Source organism: Erythrolamprus reginae, chromosome 9, assembly GCF_031021105.1.
Source record: "Erythrolamprus reginae isolate rEryReg1 chromosome 9, rEryReg1.hap1, whole genome shotgun sequence".
Lineage (NCBI taxonomy): Eukaryota > Metazoa > Chordata > Lepidosauria > Squamata > Dipsadidae > Erythrolamprus > Erythrolamprus reginae.
Window position 1 is genome coordinate 41,595,322 of NC_091958.1, and position 17,964 is coordinate 41,613,285.

At 42.9% G+C, this 17,964-nt stretch overlaps 3 protein-coding genes across 6 annotated transcripts in view; 2 read left to right on the plus strand and 1 right to left on the minus strand.

Annotated features, from left to right (window-relative positions):
• Positions 1-803: 803 nt before the first annotated feature.
• TSR3 (TSR3 ribosome maturation factor) lies at positions 804-6,374 on the minus strand. Its single transcript, XM_070760228.1, has 5 exons — positions 5,578-6,374; positions 3,514-3,707; positions 2,983-3,150; positions 1,188-1,251; positions 804-1,109 (listed from the first exon to the last, which is right to left on the minus strand). Exons 1-5 carry the CDS (start codon positions 6,372-6,374, stop codon positions 950-952), a joined length of 1,383 nt encoding a protein of 460 aa, XP_070616329.1. The 3' UTR covers positions 804-949.
• The window catches only part of MSLN (mesothelin), a 191,477-nt gene continuing 178,806 nt past the window's right edge, over positions 5,294-17,964 (plus strand). Inside the window, exon 1 of the mRNA XM_070760968.1 lies at positions 5,294-5,297. The gene's annotated coding sequence lies outside the window, so the exon portion shown is untranslated. The remainder of the gene's footprint in view (positions 5,298-17,964) is intronic.
• The window catches only part of GNPTG (N-acetylglucosamine-1-phosphate transferase subunit gamma), a 124,047-nt gene continuing 111,989 nt past the window's right edge, over positions 5,907-17,964 (plus strand). The window contains exons 1-12 of one of the 4 annotated variants that reach the window (XR_011559842.1): positions 5,907-6,075; positions 6,163-6,214; positions 6,312-6,379; positions 6,698-6,752; positions 6,847-6,930; positions 7,551-7,644; positions 8,116-8,230; positions 10,377-10,459; positions 10,702-10,827; positions 11,128-11,209; positions 12,056-12,206; positions 12,295-12,638. Coding sequence is in view for 3 of the 4 variants with exons in the window: in XM_070760973.1 (XP_070617074.1) it covers positions 5,922-6,075; positions 6,163-6,214; positions 6,312-6,379; positions 6,698-6,752; positions 6,847-6,930; positions 7,551-7,644; positions 8,116-8,230; positions 10,377-10,459; positions 10,702-10,827; positions 11,128-11,209; positions 12,056-12,174 (1,032 nt within the window). In the remaining variant the exon portion in view is untranslated. Of the gene's footprint in view, positions 6,076-6,162; positions 6,215-6,311; positions 6,380-6,697; positions 6,753-6,846; positions 6,931-7,550; positions 7,645-8,115; positions 8,231-10,376; positions 10,460-10,701; positions 10,828-11,127; positions 11,210-12,055; positions 12,207-12,294; positions 12,648-17,964 lie in introns of those variants that run through there. The other 3 variants (XM_070760973.1, XM_070760972.1, XM_070760974.1) reach the window with 3 other exon arrangements.

Sequence of the window (17,964 nt, forward strand, 5' to 3'; positions counted from 1 at the left end):
GTTCTCTATTATTGATTGATTGATTATTTATATTGCCGCCTATTTGCACATGGCGATTCAAGGTGGTTTACAAGAATATAAAAACACCACCTCCTCCCCCAGCAGCGGCAACACATCATACGAGCCATTTTAATTTTATCTCCTCATTTATGAAGATGTTGAAGAGCACTATGCCGAAGACTGAACTCTACTACACGCTCTCCTCCATGTAGATGTAACTTCATTGAGGACTACACAGTGAATGTGATTGGTCATCCAACTCTGGATCAATCTGGTAGTCATACAATCTATTCCACATTGTTCTATCTTAAAAAAAAAAAGAGGCTATCGTCTGTTTTGTCAAATGCCTCATTGAAGTCCAAGTATATTCTCATGATTTTTCTGATTCACTAATTTAGTCACAAGAACGAGTTTTGTTCGACTTGATTTATTTTTAACAAATCCATGTTGGCTTCCAGCAATCACTTTGTTCATTTCTAAATGCTCATAAATTCATTGAAGCTCTTTTCCAGGATTTTCCCAGGTATTGGTGTTAAGATGATAGGTCTGCAATTTCCCAGATCCAGACCCTTCAAAAACAACGAGAAGCCAGTTTCCACTGTAATTTTTGGTATAGAGCATTTATTATCAACTATCCATCCACAACATATTAAGAACTGAAAGAACAAAGAACCAAGAAGTAGTGATGTCAGATATGAGGAAGTTGCTTTCGTTTTTTCTTCCATCATCTCAAAACAATTCTTGGAATAATAATTAACTGAGATGCTAAGTAAAAAAAATAAATAAGACCAGGATATGGTAGGTTGCATTAGTAAAATCTATTTGGCGAGCAGTTTATTAATGAAGTTCATCACACAGCTCAGTTGATGGGCAAGACCCACGGGCTGAAGGAAGTATTTCAGACCGGAAGAACGTTGTCCAACTTGTATCCTAAAGCTTGTTGCTAAATTCAGTGAAACGTCTCCTCTTTGAGAATGCCCTTCTCCTGCCTCCATGCAGCTGACCTACTGGCTCCGGAACAGGCTGTGTCTGTATCCTCATCACTGCTGCTGCTGCCACTGTCCTCAGGGGCCTCCTCAGAGGAGCTGCTCTCGTCTACAGCAGTTGCTCTAACAAATGGAGATCAGGGTTACTCTATAACAAATAATCTCTAGAAACTCTTAAAGGAATCCTTTAAGAAAACTTACTCTGTGGTTCTGCAAGGCCCATTGAGTATTAAAAATTCCTGTCCTGAGTCAACATCAAAAGGATCTGGGGGGGGGGGGGATATAAAAGACTGTTAAAATGAAAGTCCCCATCCATGGATCTATCAGAGAAGTAAGGGAATAACTATTAATTTAAATTCCACATTAAATCCACAAATCTCAAACAAATGATAAACCACCAGCTCCTCTGGCAGAGGGAGAATTTGGCAACTAATTTTCAGGAAGGAATCTGAATTTCTCTGCATTAGCTTTGCTGGGGATGGGGGGGGAGGGCAGGGTCCAAATGGCCTTTAAGACACAGCTGGAAACCTGCAGTTGATGAACCCAACTATGTAACAAGTTTTAAAAAGAGAAGAGATTTTGTTGGCACTAATTGTAATATATTGCAATGAACTGATGTGAGAGACAAGTAAATTGGACTGAAGATTAAAGAGCAATTAACTATGTATCTTTAAATAAGATGGATCACATTATAGGCCCACAGAACATAACTGAAATTATCCTAATTCAGTTCTGTCCCGTCCCCCGTCCCCCCAATCTCACTGGGCTGCATCATTGGGTTGATAGGCTGCTCCTGTAATGGAAGGATACCCAAATAACATTGGAAGTATAAGTAGGCCTGTTTTTTGCCCTCCCCAGCTGCCAGAGGCTTCCCTAGAGCCTAGGGAGAGTGAAATGCCCTCTTCTCGCCCCCACCTAGGAGCCCCCCCCCCCCCACCCGAAAGCCGAAAACGTCCTCCCAGGGCTTCCACGAGCCGCTTCACTACAGCTTTCGTAGTCATGATCAAGTTGGGAGCCTGCAGGAGCTGACAGAAGACCTGCTGTAAGAGGGCAAGCAACCAATTGAGCTGCAGAGCCAGATTTTAAGGCTCCTTGGAAATGCAGGGGCAGATCTCGCGTCAGGTGAGGGAACATTCCAAAGGGTGGGGCCACAGCAGAAAGGGGCTCTTCTCTTGCACCCTGCCAGGTATAGCAGGTGTCATCTGCTGGAGTGAGTGGGACAGGTCAAGATGGACTTTAAAGCAGGATAGAAAGAGCTGTGGAAACTTTGAACGTTAGTGTTGGAGAAAACAGCTGAGAATACTGTGGACAGCGAAATAAATAAAATAAACCATTGAATATATCAGTACAGAGTTCTTAATTTGAGGCACAGATGACTAAGTTCAAATTATCCCATTTTTTAAAAAGTCTCTAACGCTGTTCCCAGATGGAAGGAAGGAAAGAGACAAAGCTACCCAGCAACTAGAGAGATTCGGGGGTGATGAATGTGCCACTGACTTGAAAGAACAAGTTAGGGATAAATCATCATCAGGGGGAGGGCTCCTTCCTGTATTTGGGAATAGTTACACAGCACTAATGACATTTATTATGGCTGCTTGATATCACTCAGAAATCCTCAGTTTGTTCATTGTTATTACTTCTCATGGATTATAGATAAAAGATTCCTCACTTTTTCTCATGAAATCAAAATTTATTGGAATGTTAGCCAGAATAAATAATCATAATTAAAATTAAAAAAATAAATAACTGAATATATCAAGAGTTCTTATTTGGGGCACAAATGACTAGGTTCAGATTGTCATTTTGAACATATTACATGCAATTAATGTGGATGATTTATCCCCCCCATGATTAAGTGATTTCTTCCTCCCTTTATCTTAACCCAAATATTTATTTTAAAATTTTGGTAAAAGCATCACTGATTCGCCAATCCAGTTCCATCTTTTTTTCCCTCTCAGCAGCAAGGGGGGGGGAAACCCACCGTGGGATGTCCTACCTCTTTCATCTTTTTCTTGGGCCTGGTTCATAAATTCATTCTCGACCTTTAACACTTCCTCTTCACAGCTACATGCTGCATATTTCTCCAGGAGATCTTTGTTCAGATCAAGAAACACTTTTCCCCATTTAAATTTTTGCAAAAGAACTGTGGCTAGATCAGTGTGTCCTAAAATAAGGAAAATAAATTCAGCAAAGGTAATTTGCATATTGTATTATTGAAATATACTACTCAGTCAAGGCTACTAAAAGAATCTAATATATGAAGCTTTTGAATTTGACATTTTTTCTTATCCACAGGTCAAGAATTGTGCTTTGGTGGTCTATATATCATGGCATTTTATTGTATTTATATCTACTTTGTATTTATTAATGGGATGGGATCAGTAATAAACCAATGCAATAAAAAGAAATGTTTGGTAGAGCAACTTTTTTCCATTAATATGACAATCTGATACAGACAAATATGTGTATATAAAATATTCTTCTAATCTGTAAAATAAGGAATCCAAACATACTTATTGCAACTCACCTACAATGCAGAGGGTGGCTGCAAAAGCTTCCACACAAGTAAGTTTGTATGGCCGTCCATAATTCACTGGATTTGCAGCTATCAAGCAGGGTAACAGCCGCAGATGACTCCCCTTCATCTTGCTAAATGGCGTTTGGTCCAGCTTTGCCCAAGAGCAGTCAATCACCGCAACTCCATTCTGAGTCACAACTTCCCTGAAAATACACCTGCTGTTTTAATATGGGATATTTCTGTTTTGCTGCCTTGCCAGGAAATAAGACTAATTTTGCAGGCTACCAGAATAAGAAAAGGGGTTGAGAAGTTACCATCATACCATGAAAGCAACATTACATTTACAAATTCCAATATTTTAAAATTAGTAACACAAATGTTTGGATTCTGTTCACACATATGTGTGTACGTGTGTGCGCGTAAGCAATTCAGTAAGTTTTCAGGAATCTGGGACAGTCAGATGATGCCACTCACAAAAAGCAGATTGGAGAGACTTCCGACTGTACTTTTGTTGATGTCGGAAGTGAGGACCACAACTTCTGCGGCCCCTCCCTGAACTCTCCCTATTGGAAGAAGCCATAGCCGCCCTGTAGGGGTGGTGATGTAAAGTGGGGTGCCTTTCAGGTTGAGGAGAGCCGCATCTCTTCTCCCTGACTTGGAAAATCCCCCTCATCCGAAGATGAGCAGCGGCAGTCAACATGGCTGCCAGGAAGCTGGGGACAATTGAAGCACCTAAGAAAGTGTAGGAGCAAAAAGAAAGAACAATGATCGTTTCTCAGGGAGATGATTTTTCTTTTACTTAAAAAATTAACCCCAAGGGGGGGGGGGGGAACCTCCATGATAAGAAAGTCCAAAAGGATCAGTTTAAACTGCAAAAATAAGCACTTCTAGATCCATGATGAAAAGTAAATCAAGAGCACCATCTACTGATGAAAGGAAAAGTGAATTTACAGAGGGAATGAATATCTTACATTTACCAGAAGTGGAAATGAGAGAGACATTTTATAAAAGAAACTCTTTAGAATAAAAGACCAAAATCATAGAACATATTGAAAGAGTTTGGAAAATATTTCGATTATTAGAATATGGAAAAATTGGAATTGGCCCGTCTATATAAATGACTTTGCTTTGAAATAAATAGCTTTTGACTGAAATTAACATCTGTTGGGGAAAAAGGCAGCATAGAAATCTGAGAGGAATGTGCTATCTATTAATGATTGGAAACTTATAATTTTGAACTCTTCTTGAAACAGATTGAGACTTTTACTTAATGTTTTTAAATTGCCAGCATAAGTTTTTACCAGGAGAAATGCTTAGATTGAAGAGAATGGCAAAGATAAAGAGGAGGAATGTGGGAGGAGAGTAAAAAAAATGGATAAAAATTGAAGCATTAAAGAGAAGAGATGATGGATAGAAAGAATTGCCTTTTAAACAGTAAGGGAGCTTGATGCAAGATGAGAGGCAGAAATAAAATTAGAGAGAGGAAATATTAGAACATATATGTTAATAGAATAAGCAAAAATAATAGAAAGAGTAGAGCTTTACAGATATTAAGGCTTTTTTGAGCTGTTTAAATATTATGAGGATCACCTAAGTTTGACAAATGTGAGGAAGGTGACTAATATGGTTATTGTAATTTGGATGAATAGGAGTGATACCTAGAATCAACACTGTCCGCATCCAGGTGTCCAGCATTTTTTAAATTCCCTGACATTTTCCTATAACTTGCGATCTAGTTAAGGCATAGTAGGTGAGGGCTAAGCTGTGGAGAAATATCGGAAGCTGAGGAAGCAAGTTGTGGCCACAGTTATGCTCCTTTTTGCTTGACTCTGCCAGGCAGGGCGATACTTTTTAAAAAAACATGATTTTTTCCTGACTTTTAAACATTTTTATAGTTTGGTCCCCACCCCCCGGATTTATTCAATTTTTTTCACGAATTCCCTGATTTGCAGGTTTGCTGGACATCCTGACATACAATCTGCATTTTTTTTAAAAAGGCAGAGGAGATAAGGCAGCGCAGGCCCGCTTCAAGCCCAGCGAGTGGAAGGCGGGGCGGCGGCAGGTGGGGCTCACCTGTCGGCGGGCGAGAGGAAGCGGGTGGCGGCGGGGCTGAGCACCAGGCCCCCGAAGCGCTGCCCCAGGCGGAGCGTCCGCACCAGCCCCTTCCGCGCCAGTCGTCGCCCGGTGCACCGCCGCGGGTCACACTGGCCCAGGTCCCACATGGCCAGCGGGAACGGGAGTCGCTCCGCTCCGCCCGCGGCCCTCGACGCCTCTCCGCCATCCTCCAGCCCGCCCACCGCGCCCTCATCGCCCGGCGCCTCCGCGAAGGTCTCCAGGCAGCGCTCGCCACCCGCTCGTCCCCGTCGCCGCCGCCGCCCGCGGCCCATCCCCGAGTCTTCCGCTTCCGGGTCGAGCCGATGGTTCCGCCCAGCGTTGGCCAATCGCAGGGAGCGTCTACGGCAGAACACGCCTTGCTGCGCCCCTCCGCTTCCGGAGAAGCGAAGATGGCGGCCTGGGATCTCGCTGGGGAGAGGAGGCGGCTGCTGTGGTGGCTGCCGCTGCTGTCGGCAGGTGAGGAGATGCCCGTCCTTCACCCGAGGCGCTGCTGGGGCCTCTGCTTTGGCTGCCCGACTCTTTCTCTCTTCTTTCCCCTTCCAGGACTCGCGGCTGCCGGGAAGATGAAGGTGGTGGAGGAGCCCAACAGCTTCGGGTGAGGCGAGCGGCGGGCGTGGGCGGCTTTGGCGGCGACTGGGCCCGGCGCTGCGCCCTCCTGACGGCTTCTCTTTCTGTCCCCCCCATCCGAGAAGGCTGAACAACCCCTTCCTGCCTCCTTCCAACCGTCTGCAGCCCAAGGCGGCGCCCTCCTCCATCTCAGGTGAGCCCCGAAGGGCGGAGGAGCCTCCCAACCAGAGGGGGGCTGCTGAGGGTGTCGCGTGGTTGCCCCCGGGGCTCTGAGGATTAGTGGAATCCAGCGCAATGATGCTACTGCACCTGGGCAGAACGCATGTGATTGTGTTCCCTGCCTTGGTGCAGTAGCATCATTGCACTGGACTCCACTAGCCCTCAGAGCCCTGGAGGCAAGCACGCATCACCCTTTCTCTTCAGCAGTCCACCTCTGCTCCCAACTACCCTTTGGCAGGATCCCTCATCAGCTTTAAACCCCCCCTCTCTGTCCTTTCCCCCCCCCCCCCAGGACCTGAACATCTTTTCCGCCTGGCGGGCAAATGCTTCAGTTACGTGGAATCTACGTAAGTTGCTTAGTTAGCCGTAGAGGTGCGTTTGAAAAATCTCCCCGCCTTCTAAAAACTGGAGTTGAACCTCTGGCGTGTTTTGAAATTTTAGGTACAAATACGAATTCTGCCCGTTTCATAACGTCACCCAACACGAGCAAACTTTCCGATGGAATGCCTACAGCGGGATTCTCGGGTAAGGGAACCTGGCTCCACAGCTGCCTTTCTTTTCTTGGTGCTTGTCTGCTGAAGGGGATGATCTGAGGTTAAAAATCCCCAGTTTGATGATGATACAATGAAATGTGAAAATATTTACAGACCCTTCTTATCCTAGACTCAGATTGTTTCAACTCCTATTCTCAGAACAATACTATAGGGCATTGCACACCAAAACAACTAGACACAAGAACAGGTTTTTTTCTGAACACCATCACTCTTAAACAAACAATTCCCTCAACACTGTTAAACTATTCACGGTCTGCATTGCTATTACTATTAATCTCATTGTTCCGGACACCCATCTCCTCCCACTTATGACTGCATGACTGTAACTTTGTTGTTTGTATCCTTACTATTTATATTGATTATTTCCTAGTATGGTTTGATTGCTTATTTGTACCCAGACCTATACAAAATATGGTGTGCCTTATGATTCTTAATTAATGTATCTTGTCTTTTTATGTACATTGAGAGCATATGCACCAAAGACAAATTCCTTGTGTATCCAATCAATACATGGTCAATAAGGAATTATATGCTATTCTATTTTGACCAGCATAAACACCAAACACAATTGTTTTCTCTTTTATTTCTTAGAATCTGGCATGAATGGGAAATTGAAAACAACACTTTTGTTGGTATGTGGATGAGAGAAGGGGATTCTTGTGAAACAAAAAATAGAGAAACAAAGGTAAAGAATTTGACCTAATAAGCCAACATATATTTACATTCTAAATGATTGATTGATTGATTGATTTGTATCCTGCCTTTTTATAAGCAGTTTAAGATGCATATTAATGTCACCAACTGCCATTTTTCCTGCAATAATACTCCTGTGGAAGGTAGGGTGAGCTAAGAATGCAGGACTGGCCAAGAGTTACCCAATGAGCTTGACTAGATTGACTAGATTCTGAGTGTGTTTGCTCCTAGTTCAAAATTTCACTTCCTATTTCAATAAACATTATTTTGATAATCTAGTTAGGAATGTTTTATTTAGTATGTAAATACGTTATTCATCACTGAATAGTTTACAACTTTCCTTTATTTGTCAAATATTGTATGTTCATAGAGCAGATTATATTAATTAGATCTCTTTACTGGCCTGATTTAGAGAGATTAGTTATGAATTTTGTTTATAAATTCTCAAACTTCTGCTTTACAGGTAATTTTTATATGTGGAAAAACCAATAAATTGGCTCAAGTATCTGAACCAAGCACTTGCATTTATTCTCTTACATTTGAAACTCCACTTGTTTGTCACCCACATTCTCTTTTAGGTGAGAAAATAATTTCTTCTTTGGATTAAAAGCAGAAACTGTAACAATGCAATTTATACTTCAATCTTGATATTGTATATGCTCAATACGTCCATTATATCAAACTGTTTTTTGTTCCCAAACATTTCTTACTATGTCATCATCCTAAGAACTAAGGGTTTCTGTAAATCAGCCTTGCTTTTTGATATGACAAGCAACAAGTCCATTGGCCTTGCTAAGTTGATGGCAACTAACCCAGTAACACTTGCAACTCTGTAGACTTCGTTGGCACCTAGAGTTGCCCCTTCTCAGCAAGAAGAGGTGGGAATTGTCGTAAGACTGATTTATCTTGGTCAAAGCCCATTTCAAGGGTCTGGAACCAGGCTTTGCGAGGAAGGCTTCTGTCTGGTTATCCTAAATAAAAGACAATTAGGGACTATTGTTTTTCTAATAGCTAAACTAAAAATCTGTCAGTAGCAGTCCCTTTGACATGATAAGCCAGAGTTTGCGGCATCTTTGTCCCTTTAAGTCACTGGTGACATTCCCTAACTGGCTGCATTGCTGGGCTGAAATCAGAGGAGACTTTAAAATGGTCACAAGAGTGGCGGTCTCCTCCTCCTCCTCCTCCAGGCCTCTTGCAGAGCTTCCAGTGGGAGGATTTTGGGAAACATTTTTATGGCTGTAACCATCTTTTGCTCATTAAAATGAGTTGCTCTTGGGGGTTTTCCCCTCCTTTTCAAGGACACTTTTAAGCTTTAGAATTAAATTGACTCAAAACATTATTTCCTGTTTATTGGCAGGAATTTCTTCCACAATCTATGACTATTAATGATTTTTTTCTGAGTGCTCATAATAGAAACATAGAAGATTGATGGCAGAAAAAGACCTCCTGGTCCATCTAGTCTGCCCTTATACTATTTCCTGTATTTTATCTTACAATGGATATATGTTTATCCCAGGCATGTTTAAATTCAGTTCCTGTGGATTTACCAACCATGTCTGCTGGAATTTTGTTCCAAGCATCTACTACTCTTTAAATCAAATAATATTTCCTCACGTTGCTTCTGATCTTTCCCCCAACTAACCTCAGATTGTGCCCCCTTGTTCACGTGTTCACTTTCCAATTAAAACACTTCCCTCCTGAACCGTATTTAACCCTTTCAAATATTTAAATGTTTCGATCATGTCCCCCCTTTCCCTTCTGTCCTCCAGACTATACAGATTGAGTTCATGAAGTCTTTCCTGATAGGTTTTATGCTAAATAATCTTCCCTTCTATTTTCTACCCAACAAGAGAGAGTGTGAGTGACCCAAGGTCAGCCAGCCAGCTTTCTTCCCTCAGATAGGACTACAACTCACTGCCTCCTGGCCTGCTGCCTTAGCCACTAGGCAAAACTGACTCTGATAAATCAGCATCCATGAACGAACACCCCCCCCCCCCATCCTCTGATTGTTGGAATGCTTGTGAGGAAAAGAGAACTCATTTGTACTCCCTGTGGCCATGGTGATTTTCTTCGGGTGGGGTCTGAGGGTTTGGAGATTGGTAAAGTTATAAATCAAAGAATTAGGCGTGTTCACTGCTGCTAAGATGGCTGTATTAACCACTAGAAAGATTAAACTATGAGATTTAGAAGTCTGTTTGGAGGAACTGACCTACACTTTTCATTTCTGTATTGATAAAGCTGAACTCAGTTATTCTGCTAAAGGTAAAGCTTTCAGATTGTGTTTTATTTTGTACCTTAAAATAATCAAGGATACCAAAATGTGTCATGCCAGATGAATATATTAACACATGAAGAATTGTTACAACTTATTTATTTATTCTTTATTATTAGAGTTGGAAGGGACCATGCAGGTCATCTAGTCCAACCCCCTGCACAGACAGATGGCAGTCCAATCTCTTTTTGAATGTCTCTAGTGTTGGGGCGTTCACAGCCTCCACCTGCCAGCCTACATAAGAGGAATCTTATGATCGCTCAAGTAGACAACTTGTCTACTTGAGCGATCATAGCATTCCTCTTCTACCCAACACATATGTTCCCTCGGCCAGCAAGGGAGGAAAGGAATGGTAAAAGTGCTTGCATTGGAATCCTCTGCCACTATGAACTTAATCTTTGAGGAAGTGGAGTCCAGAGAGAACTCAAAGTAAGATCATTTCTTCTCTACAGTCTATCCAACCTTGCCTGAAGCTCTTCAGAGAAAGTGGGATGAAGTTGAGCAGCTGCTTTATGATGAATTAATCACAGAACAGGTATGTGTATTTTATGCTATACAGTACTACTAATTTTTTTTATCCACCCTGTTTTTTCCAGAATATTCTTTTCTTTAAAAAAAAACCTTTAACAATCTAGTTTATAAACCTGGGATTTCTAGATAATCGTCTCCATCTGACCAGCCCTGCTTCATTTCACTCATCAGCCAAAAATGTCTTCTGTGTCTTAATCCGAGCCTTTCAAAATGAAAAATTAAAGTAACTATTATTTTTGTTTTCAGGGTTACAAGAAAAGGTTGAGAGAGCTATTTGAAGAAGGCTCCCTTTTAAAATCAACAAGAGGCAAAAAAGAGACGGAGACTCAACTTAGACATTTGGAGTTTGACTCTGTGGAAAAGTGCAGCCAGGTAGAGGGTCTCTTCAAACACTCCCTAGTGGTTGGTGGGGTTTCATTGCTGCTTCAGATGCAGTTATTTTGGGCTGTCCAATTAATTCATGCAGGACATCAATGAAAATGATCCAAAGACCCAAAATGGTCTTGTTAGTGATGGCTGAATTAAAGATAATCTTCTTTGAAAAAACGGCAGACAATATCTTTGAATTCACGGCTTCTCTACTTTGCTGTTTCGTATCTCTTGGACTTTGCATAAATCTATTCTGTTTTTGTGGTAAAATCAATGTGAAGTAACTCTCTTTTTCCCCCCTAGGAATATAAGCGACTTTCTAATGAGCTGAAGAAATTGTCAGATTTACTAACTCAGCATGGAATTGCATATGAAAGCACACTATGTAAGTTTGTGAAACATTTTTCCTTCTGAAGAAATGCCTTGCTTAACGACTGCCACCTTTAGCAATTATCCAAAGTTACAACAGCCTTGAAAAAGTCCGAGTCTGCGGAGAGGGGCGGCATACAAATCCAATAAATAAATAAAGTCACTTTATGGCTGGTCCTTGCAAACAGTCCTGTGATTCAGGATCCTGGCAGGGCCCTGCAATCCCACAGCTGCCTTTTGCCTGCTTCACAGCCGGTTTCCAACAGGCAAAGTTAATGGAGAATGGCATTACAGAACTTTAGACAATACACCCACTGACAGGCTTTGGGCAAATGGATGTTGTTCATTGAGACCTGAAGCATAGGCAGTGGAAGCTTCAAACATAGCTATGGTATTTTCTCTTAAATTCTGAAGAGCTGTTGTTAATCAGATTTGATAAAGATGAATGGCTGTGGGAACTAAGCCTCTCTAGTAAAGAGAAGGGCTGGGGTGACATGATAGAAGGAGCTGTCACTGAGAAGTGGCGATGGCCATATTCTCCAAAGAACTAGAGGGCAGGTAGAAGTTATGGGTGAAAGATCTTTAAAAAGAAACCTAGAAAGAATCAAGGAGAAATTTTCTGACAAGGTGGACAAATATAACCAGTAGAGCAGCTTGCCTTCACAAGTTGTGGGTGTCCATCACTGGTCACTGGAGGCTTTCAAGAAGAGGCTGGATAGCCATTTGTCTGGAATAGTACAGGGTCTTCCGCTTAAGCAGGGGGTTGGACTAGAAGACCTCCAAGATCCCTTCCTGGTCTATCACTGTTCTATGACTCCTAAAATAGTTTGACATTGTATCGTTTTCCCCCCCTGTGTTCTAGTTGGAAAAAGAGATGGTAATCACCTTGCACAAGTCCCTGAGATAAAAAAATCAGATCCTAGCGCTGTTTCAAATGCTATCAAGAATGGAGATGCCGAAACTCAGCACAACGCCTTGTGAGGAAATTAAATTGCCCGCTTTTCCCAGCTTCGGTAAAGTATTTCCATCCACATACAATTTTTTAAAAATAATTTGATGGTTAAATCCCTAACAATATTATTTTCTTCCACATTTATTCAGGAGTTCTCTCCATTTGGATTTTTTTTCAGTATTATGCGGGAGGAGACCGGGGAGACCCGCCATTGCATTTCAGGTAGGCAGCGTCCTTAATCCGCCTTCTTTCCCTCCGCCACAGAGCGCCTGGAATGTGACGAGAGGCTTGAGCTGCCAGGCTCCCGTTCCTTTGTGGATAATCGCAGATGGAGCCCCATTTAAGCATTGCGAGCATGGAGCAGCAAGAGGAGAAGTGAGAGCCATGTGCTCAACACTCCCACTGGGGCTGCAGGCCCTTCTTTCCTCAAGGGGGGGTGGGGGTGGGCACGGTTGGGAGACAATCTTGTCTTGGATCTTTGAATAAAGATAGAGTGTTCTAACCAGGTTGCACCTTCTGTGTCCATTGCTGACTTGGGAGGGACAGACTTCATTCTGAATTGGTTCTGGTTGCGGAGGTAGGGACGCCAACACCCAAGGAACCAGCCAGACCCTGGGGGGTAGGGCCACTCAGGCCATTGGGGGTGTACAGTGATTGGCCAGTCTCACAATGGACTCGCTGCTCACTGTGCTCTTGTGGTGCTTTGTCCCCTGGCTCATGCCACTTCGCAGCTCTCCTAGCCTTTCAGCTTGGCATCAAGGTAATCGAGGTCTTGCACCATATGTCCTCCTCCATTTGGCAGAGATCTCTGACCCCCAGCGCTTCCCCCACTCCACTTGCTGCTCAGTTTTCTCCACTTGAGCTTTGGGCCATGTTGCCATCTAGGTTGTGGAATCTGCCCGGGTTGCTCTTGATGCCTCCTTCAGTTCTCATCATCTGAAGCACCTGAACCACTTCTGGAAAAAAGGGCTTCAAGAATCCTTGAAACACCTGAAGGAGGTAGATCGTGAAACGTTTAAAGAAGATGTCAAAATGTCTTGAAACACCTGCAAATAACCTTGAAGAGAAGGAGTGTGGTGGCTGGTGTGTTTTGGATCCTGGTGTGATAATTGGCAGGCTGGCCTCTGAAACCTGGTTGCTGCTGTAGGACAACATGAGCTCCCATCGCTCTCTCCGACTCCTGCAGTTTGAAAGCAGATGACCGAGGGTAGGTAGACAAGTCCTGCTTTGGTGGGCAGCTTAAGGGGATATGAAAGGAGCCCCCACCTGGGGGTTCTCCAGGCAATGGGGAAGTCCCTGGCCAATCCTTTCCACTGAGAAGCAGTTCAGTGCTCCCGACAGGACTCTAGTACTACCTCGAAGGGGAAAGATCTGAACCTTCCAGGTACTTTCAGCATTCAGGTACTCAGAAATGGTTTGAAACAGCTCTTGGGGGCATCTGGAATTTCAAACACCAATACTCTAAAGGAGGCATGTCAAACTGGATTTCCTCAAGGGCCAGATCAGTATTGTAGTTCTCTGCACAGCCAGCAGGGGGGGAAGGGCAGCAAGATGGAGATGGGCTGGATGCCTCCTGCACCACTTTGCTGGCCAAAAATGGGTTGCATGGAGGTCCCATTGAAGCCCCATGCCTTCTGCAGCACTCTGTCAGCCAAAAGTGGGGCCTCATGGGGGACCTTCAGGCAGCCTGTTTTTAGCTAGCAGAGTGTTGCAGGAGGCCATAGAATTTTGGTCAGCAAAGAACTATGGGAATCATCTGTGCCATCCCCCATCCCCTGTTTTTGGCCAACAGTGCTGTAGGGGGCTATGGAGGCCAAAATCGGGCCAAGGGGGGCACCTGTATCTCCCTCCATGGTCCAATTTGGCCAGCAGAGGCACAGTGGGCCAGTCCTTTAATATTTCCAGGCTGGCCCCATGGGTCAGACTTAAGCACCTTGTAGGCCGAATCTGGCCCATGGGCCTTGAGTTTGACATCCCTGCTCTAAAGTATCCAAAACAAGCATGGTGTAAAGCAGCGGTCCCCAAACTACGGCCTGTGGGCCGCATGCGGCCGCTGAGGCCATTTATCCGGCCTGCCGGTGATTGACAGGAGCACAGGGAAAAGAGCAAGAAAGAAAGAAAAGGGAAAGAGGGAGGGAAAGAGAAGTGGAGAGGAAGGAAGGAGGGAAAGAAGGAAGGGAGGAAGGAGAAATGGAGAGACAGAGGAAGGAAGGACTTTTTGGGGGGGGGATTTTTTTTATTTTTCTCTTAACATACATTCAAACAATACAGTGTACCATCTAATTTTCCATGAATAAAATGCGGTATTTTGTTAGTAACTAATATCAATCATCAAAAAAGTTGCAAAAGTTTTTTTTCTAATTTTGTCATCCAGTTACATTCATTTTTTAAATTAAATTCCCTACTTAATGTTCCTTCAACACCAATTATTTTCTAATTTATTAACCATTATGCCAAAGTGCTTCCTTCTTTCTTTATACATTTTTCCATAAGCCAAGAAAACCTTGTATAGCCAATCAGATGTTAACAAAAGAAAATTAAAAACAAAACATAAACATATATGAATTTCAGACTTCTTCCCCTCTCTAAATAGTACATTCCCATTTTGTTTTTTACTTTAAGATAAGGTATGTGCAGTGTGCATAGGGATTTGCTCATATGTTTTTTTTAATAGTCTGGCCCTCTGTGTAAAATGTTTGGAGACCCCTGGTGTAAAGAGTGAGGAGAGAGCGATTTGGATAGGGTGGATGGCTTCAAGCATCTTTAGCAGATTGCAGAGAGTGTGGTTCTATTACGTGCAGAACAGGGCTGCAAGCATGGCTACAAACATCTCTGGAAATACTTGAACTAGAATCCCTGGATGAAGGCAGAAATTTATTTATTTATTTAATTGAATTTGTTTGCTGCCCCTCTCCGAGGACTTGGGGCAGCTCACAGCATGTACAAAAAAACAGAACAATATGAATCCAATTAATAATACTTTAAAAAACAACCATTAAATTCAATTAAAAGAAAACCTATCAAACCAATCATTCAACAATCATACTGAAAACATTGGTCAGGGGGAAGATCTAAAAGCTCCAAGCCTGGCGGCAAAGATGACTTATTAAACTCTTAGAAGACGAGGAGGGTGGGGGCACTGCGAATCTCCGGGGGGAGCTGATTCCAGAGGGCCGGGGCCCCCACAGAGAACGCTGTTACCCTAGGTCCCACCAGCCGACATTGTTTGGTCGACAGGACCCTAAAGAGACCAACTCTGTGGGACTTCAACGGTCGCTGGGATTTGTGCGGCAAAAGGCGGTGTCGGAGATAGTCTGGTCCTATGCCATGTAGGGCTTTATAGGTCATAACCAACACTTTGAATTGTGCCCGGAAACTGATCGGTAGCCAATGCAGTCCGCGGAGTGATGGTGAGATATGGGCATTTCTTGGAAGGAAATCACCTGGGAGGAATAGTTCCTGCAATCTATACAAAAGGTCCTGAAGGCCATGTGTGAATAAATGACCTGAGCAATAGCGCTTAGACTTCTATAACGCTGTGCAGTGCTTTACAGCCCTTTCAGCAGTTTTCAGAGTCAGCATATTGCCCCCAACAATCTGGGTCTTCATTTTACTGGCCTCAGAAGGACTGCCGTGTTGTAATCATAGGTTCTTAGGCACTGAACATTGGGATAGAATATTGCTGAAGGGTGATGTTTTAGCCTAATGGGTGCTGTATAAACCTTATTCTTCCTCTATGGAAAGGCAGCAAAGTCCAGGCTGAGTAAGAAAGCTGCAGAATCCATGACCACGTGGAAAATAATTAACTTGATATACAGCATGAACATAACATATAGCTAACTTCCATATAAGGAAATAAATGCCTAACTCTCATTCCTTTGCTAATCACTAGTAAACACAATCCAGGAAAAGGCAATGAATGGAGCTTCCATTAATTATCTATAGGGAAGTCACGGGGAGGTTGCCTTATACAGTGCATGACTGAATGGTAGTTGGGGGATGGCTTAATGTATGTGGCGTTCGCGGATTGGTTATTCTGTACCACATGTCAGGAAAAGTGAAATACAATAAAAGGAGCGATCTTGATTCAATCGAGGTCGTCTCACAGAGAAAATATTCTCCGTTGCTTCATTTTGATGTGGCAATTATGGCATCCTGTGCCTTTCTAGAGGTCAGCCCACTGGGGAAGGGCAGTTTCCCTTCACTACCGATTGCCAGCAGTTTGGCAGTTCAAATCTCACTAGGCTCAAGGTTGACTCAACCTTCCATTCTTCTGAGGTTTATGTGTCTCTTTTTCAAATTTGATGTTAGTCTGAAAAGAGCAGATTAGTTGTTAAATGGGAATTCACTATATTTGTCTTCATATTTTGGAAGTGTTTCCAGGACATGCTTAGTCTGTTTACTGCAGGAACCCATTTTCTTAGTTTTCACTGAGCCATTACTGGATTATTGAAAAATACATTGCATCCAATACTCTGGACCAAAAACAAATTAGTTTGTGCAAATATAGCTGCTAGGTTTTCAATTAACCAGGTTAAGTATATTTTATGGATATGGTGAAAAAGTTTATTTCATTTGCATTTGGATTAAAAAAAAACTATAATGAAACCATGACATAAATCCAACTGAGAACACAGTAGAATGACACGGGCACAATGTTATTTGCCCAGCTGTTGCCTTTGTCAGGAACAGAAGTAGGATTGTGTGTTGTAGCATCAACAACAATGCTGGTTGTCACATCTCCAGAACTATCATGGTTTAGGCCTCCAGGAGCACCATCTTCATGGCCCTTTCCTGGGAGATGAGTCGGCTCACCTCCAAAAACAGTAGAAATGGCACTTCTGGTGCTTCCAGAAATTGTTGGTGTGATCTTCCAAGAGATATTTTCAGTGTCATCTTTATGGCTGGTACCTTCAGAACCATCATGAACATGTGTTGCTTTGTCTCCAAGGCTATGTCTGGTACTACCCATAAGAATAGAAACTGTAGCATCACTCAAGATGCTTGTTGTATCATTTAGACGAATTTTGCTAGTTACATCTCCAGCACGATTGCTTGTAAAATGACCCTGGATTTTTGCAGAAACACCTCCAAGAATGGGAGTTATAACATCTGTTGAAGGTGTGGCATCTTTGTATCTATCATGATCAGAAGCAATGCTAGGAAAAAACCCAGAGTTGGTATTTTGAAGAACATCACCTATAATACCTCTAGGGGTGGTAAGTAAAGTGCCTATGTAGTCATTACCCACAATATGGTCAGGAATACCTAGAGTAATATTGCTTGAGAAACCATCCAGGGAGTGAGTAGTTTTATTTTCAGTGTTATTATCAGGGACGCTGCTAGGAATGTGGATTGTGGAACCTTCAGGAATGGTGCCTTCAGATATATAGAGGTCACTGGAAATATGGCGGCCACCACTAACAGCACTAATTGTGGCAGCAGCATCTCTGGATGTGTAAATGACAGAACCTCCATTGTTGCTAATGGCACTTCCCAGATTTGTGTTTGTTCCAGGGATACTTGCAGTAGTGCCTTCAGGAATGTGAATAATTGCACCTCCAGAAACATGGCCCATTGTGCCTTTGTGTGTGTTGGCTGCTGTATGATTATATCCCATTGCCATTTTAGTTGTGGGGCTTTTAAATGTATTTCCAGTGATACCTTTGGAGAAAGGAGTTGTGATTCCTCCAGAGATGTAATTAAGGGCTCCATTTCCAGGGCTGTGAGTGATGGAGTTTTTAGGTTTGCTTCCTGTTGCATCATCAGTTTTAGGGATTGTACCACCTCCCTTAACATTGCTTGTGGTCTCACCAGAA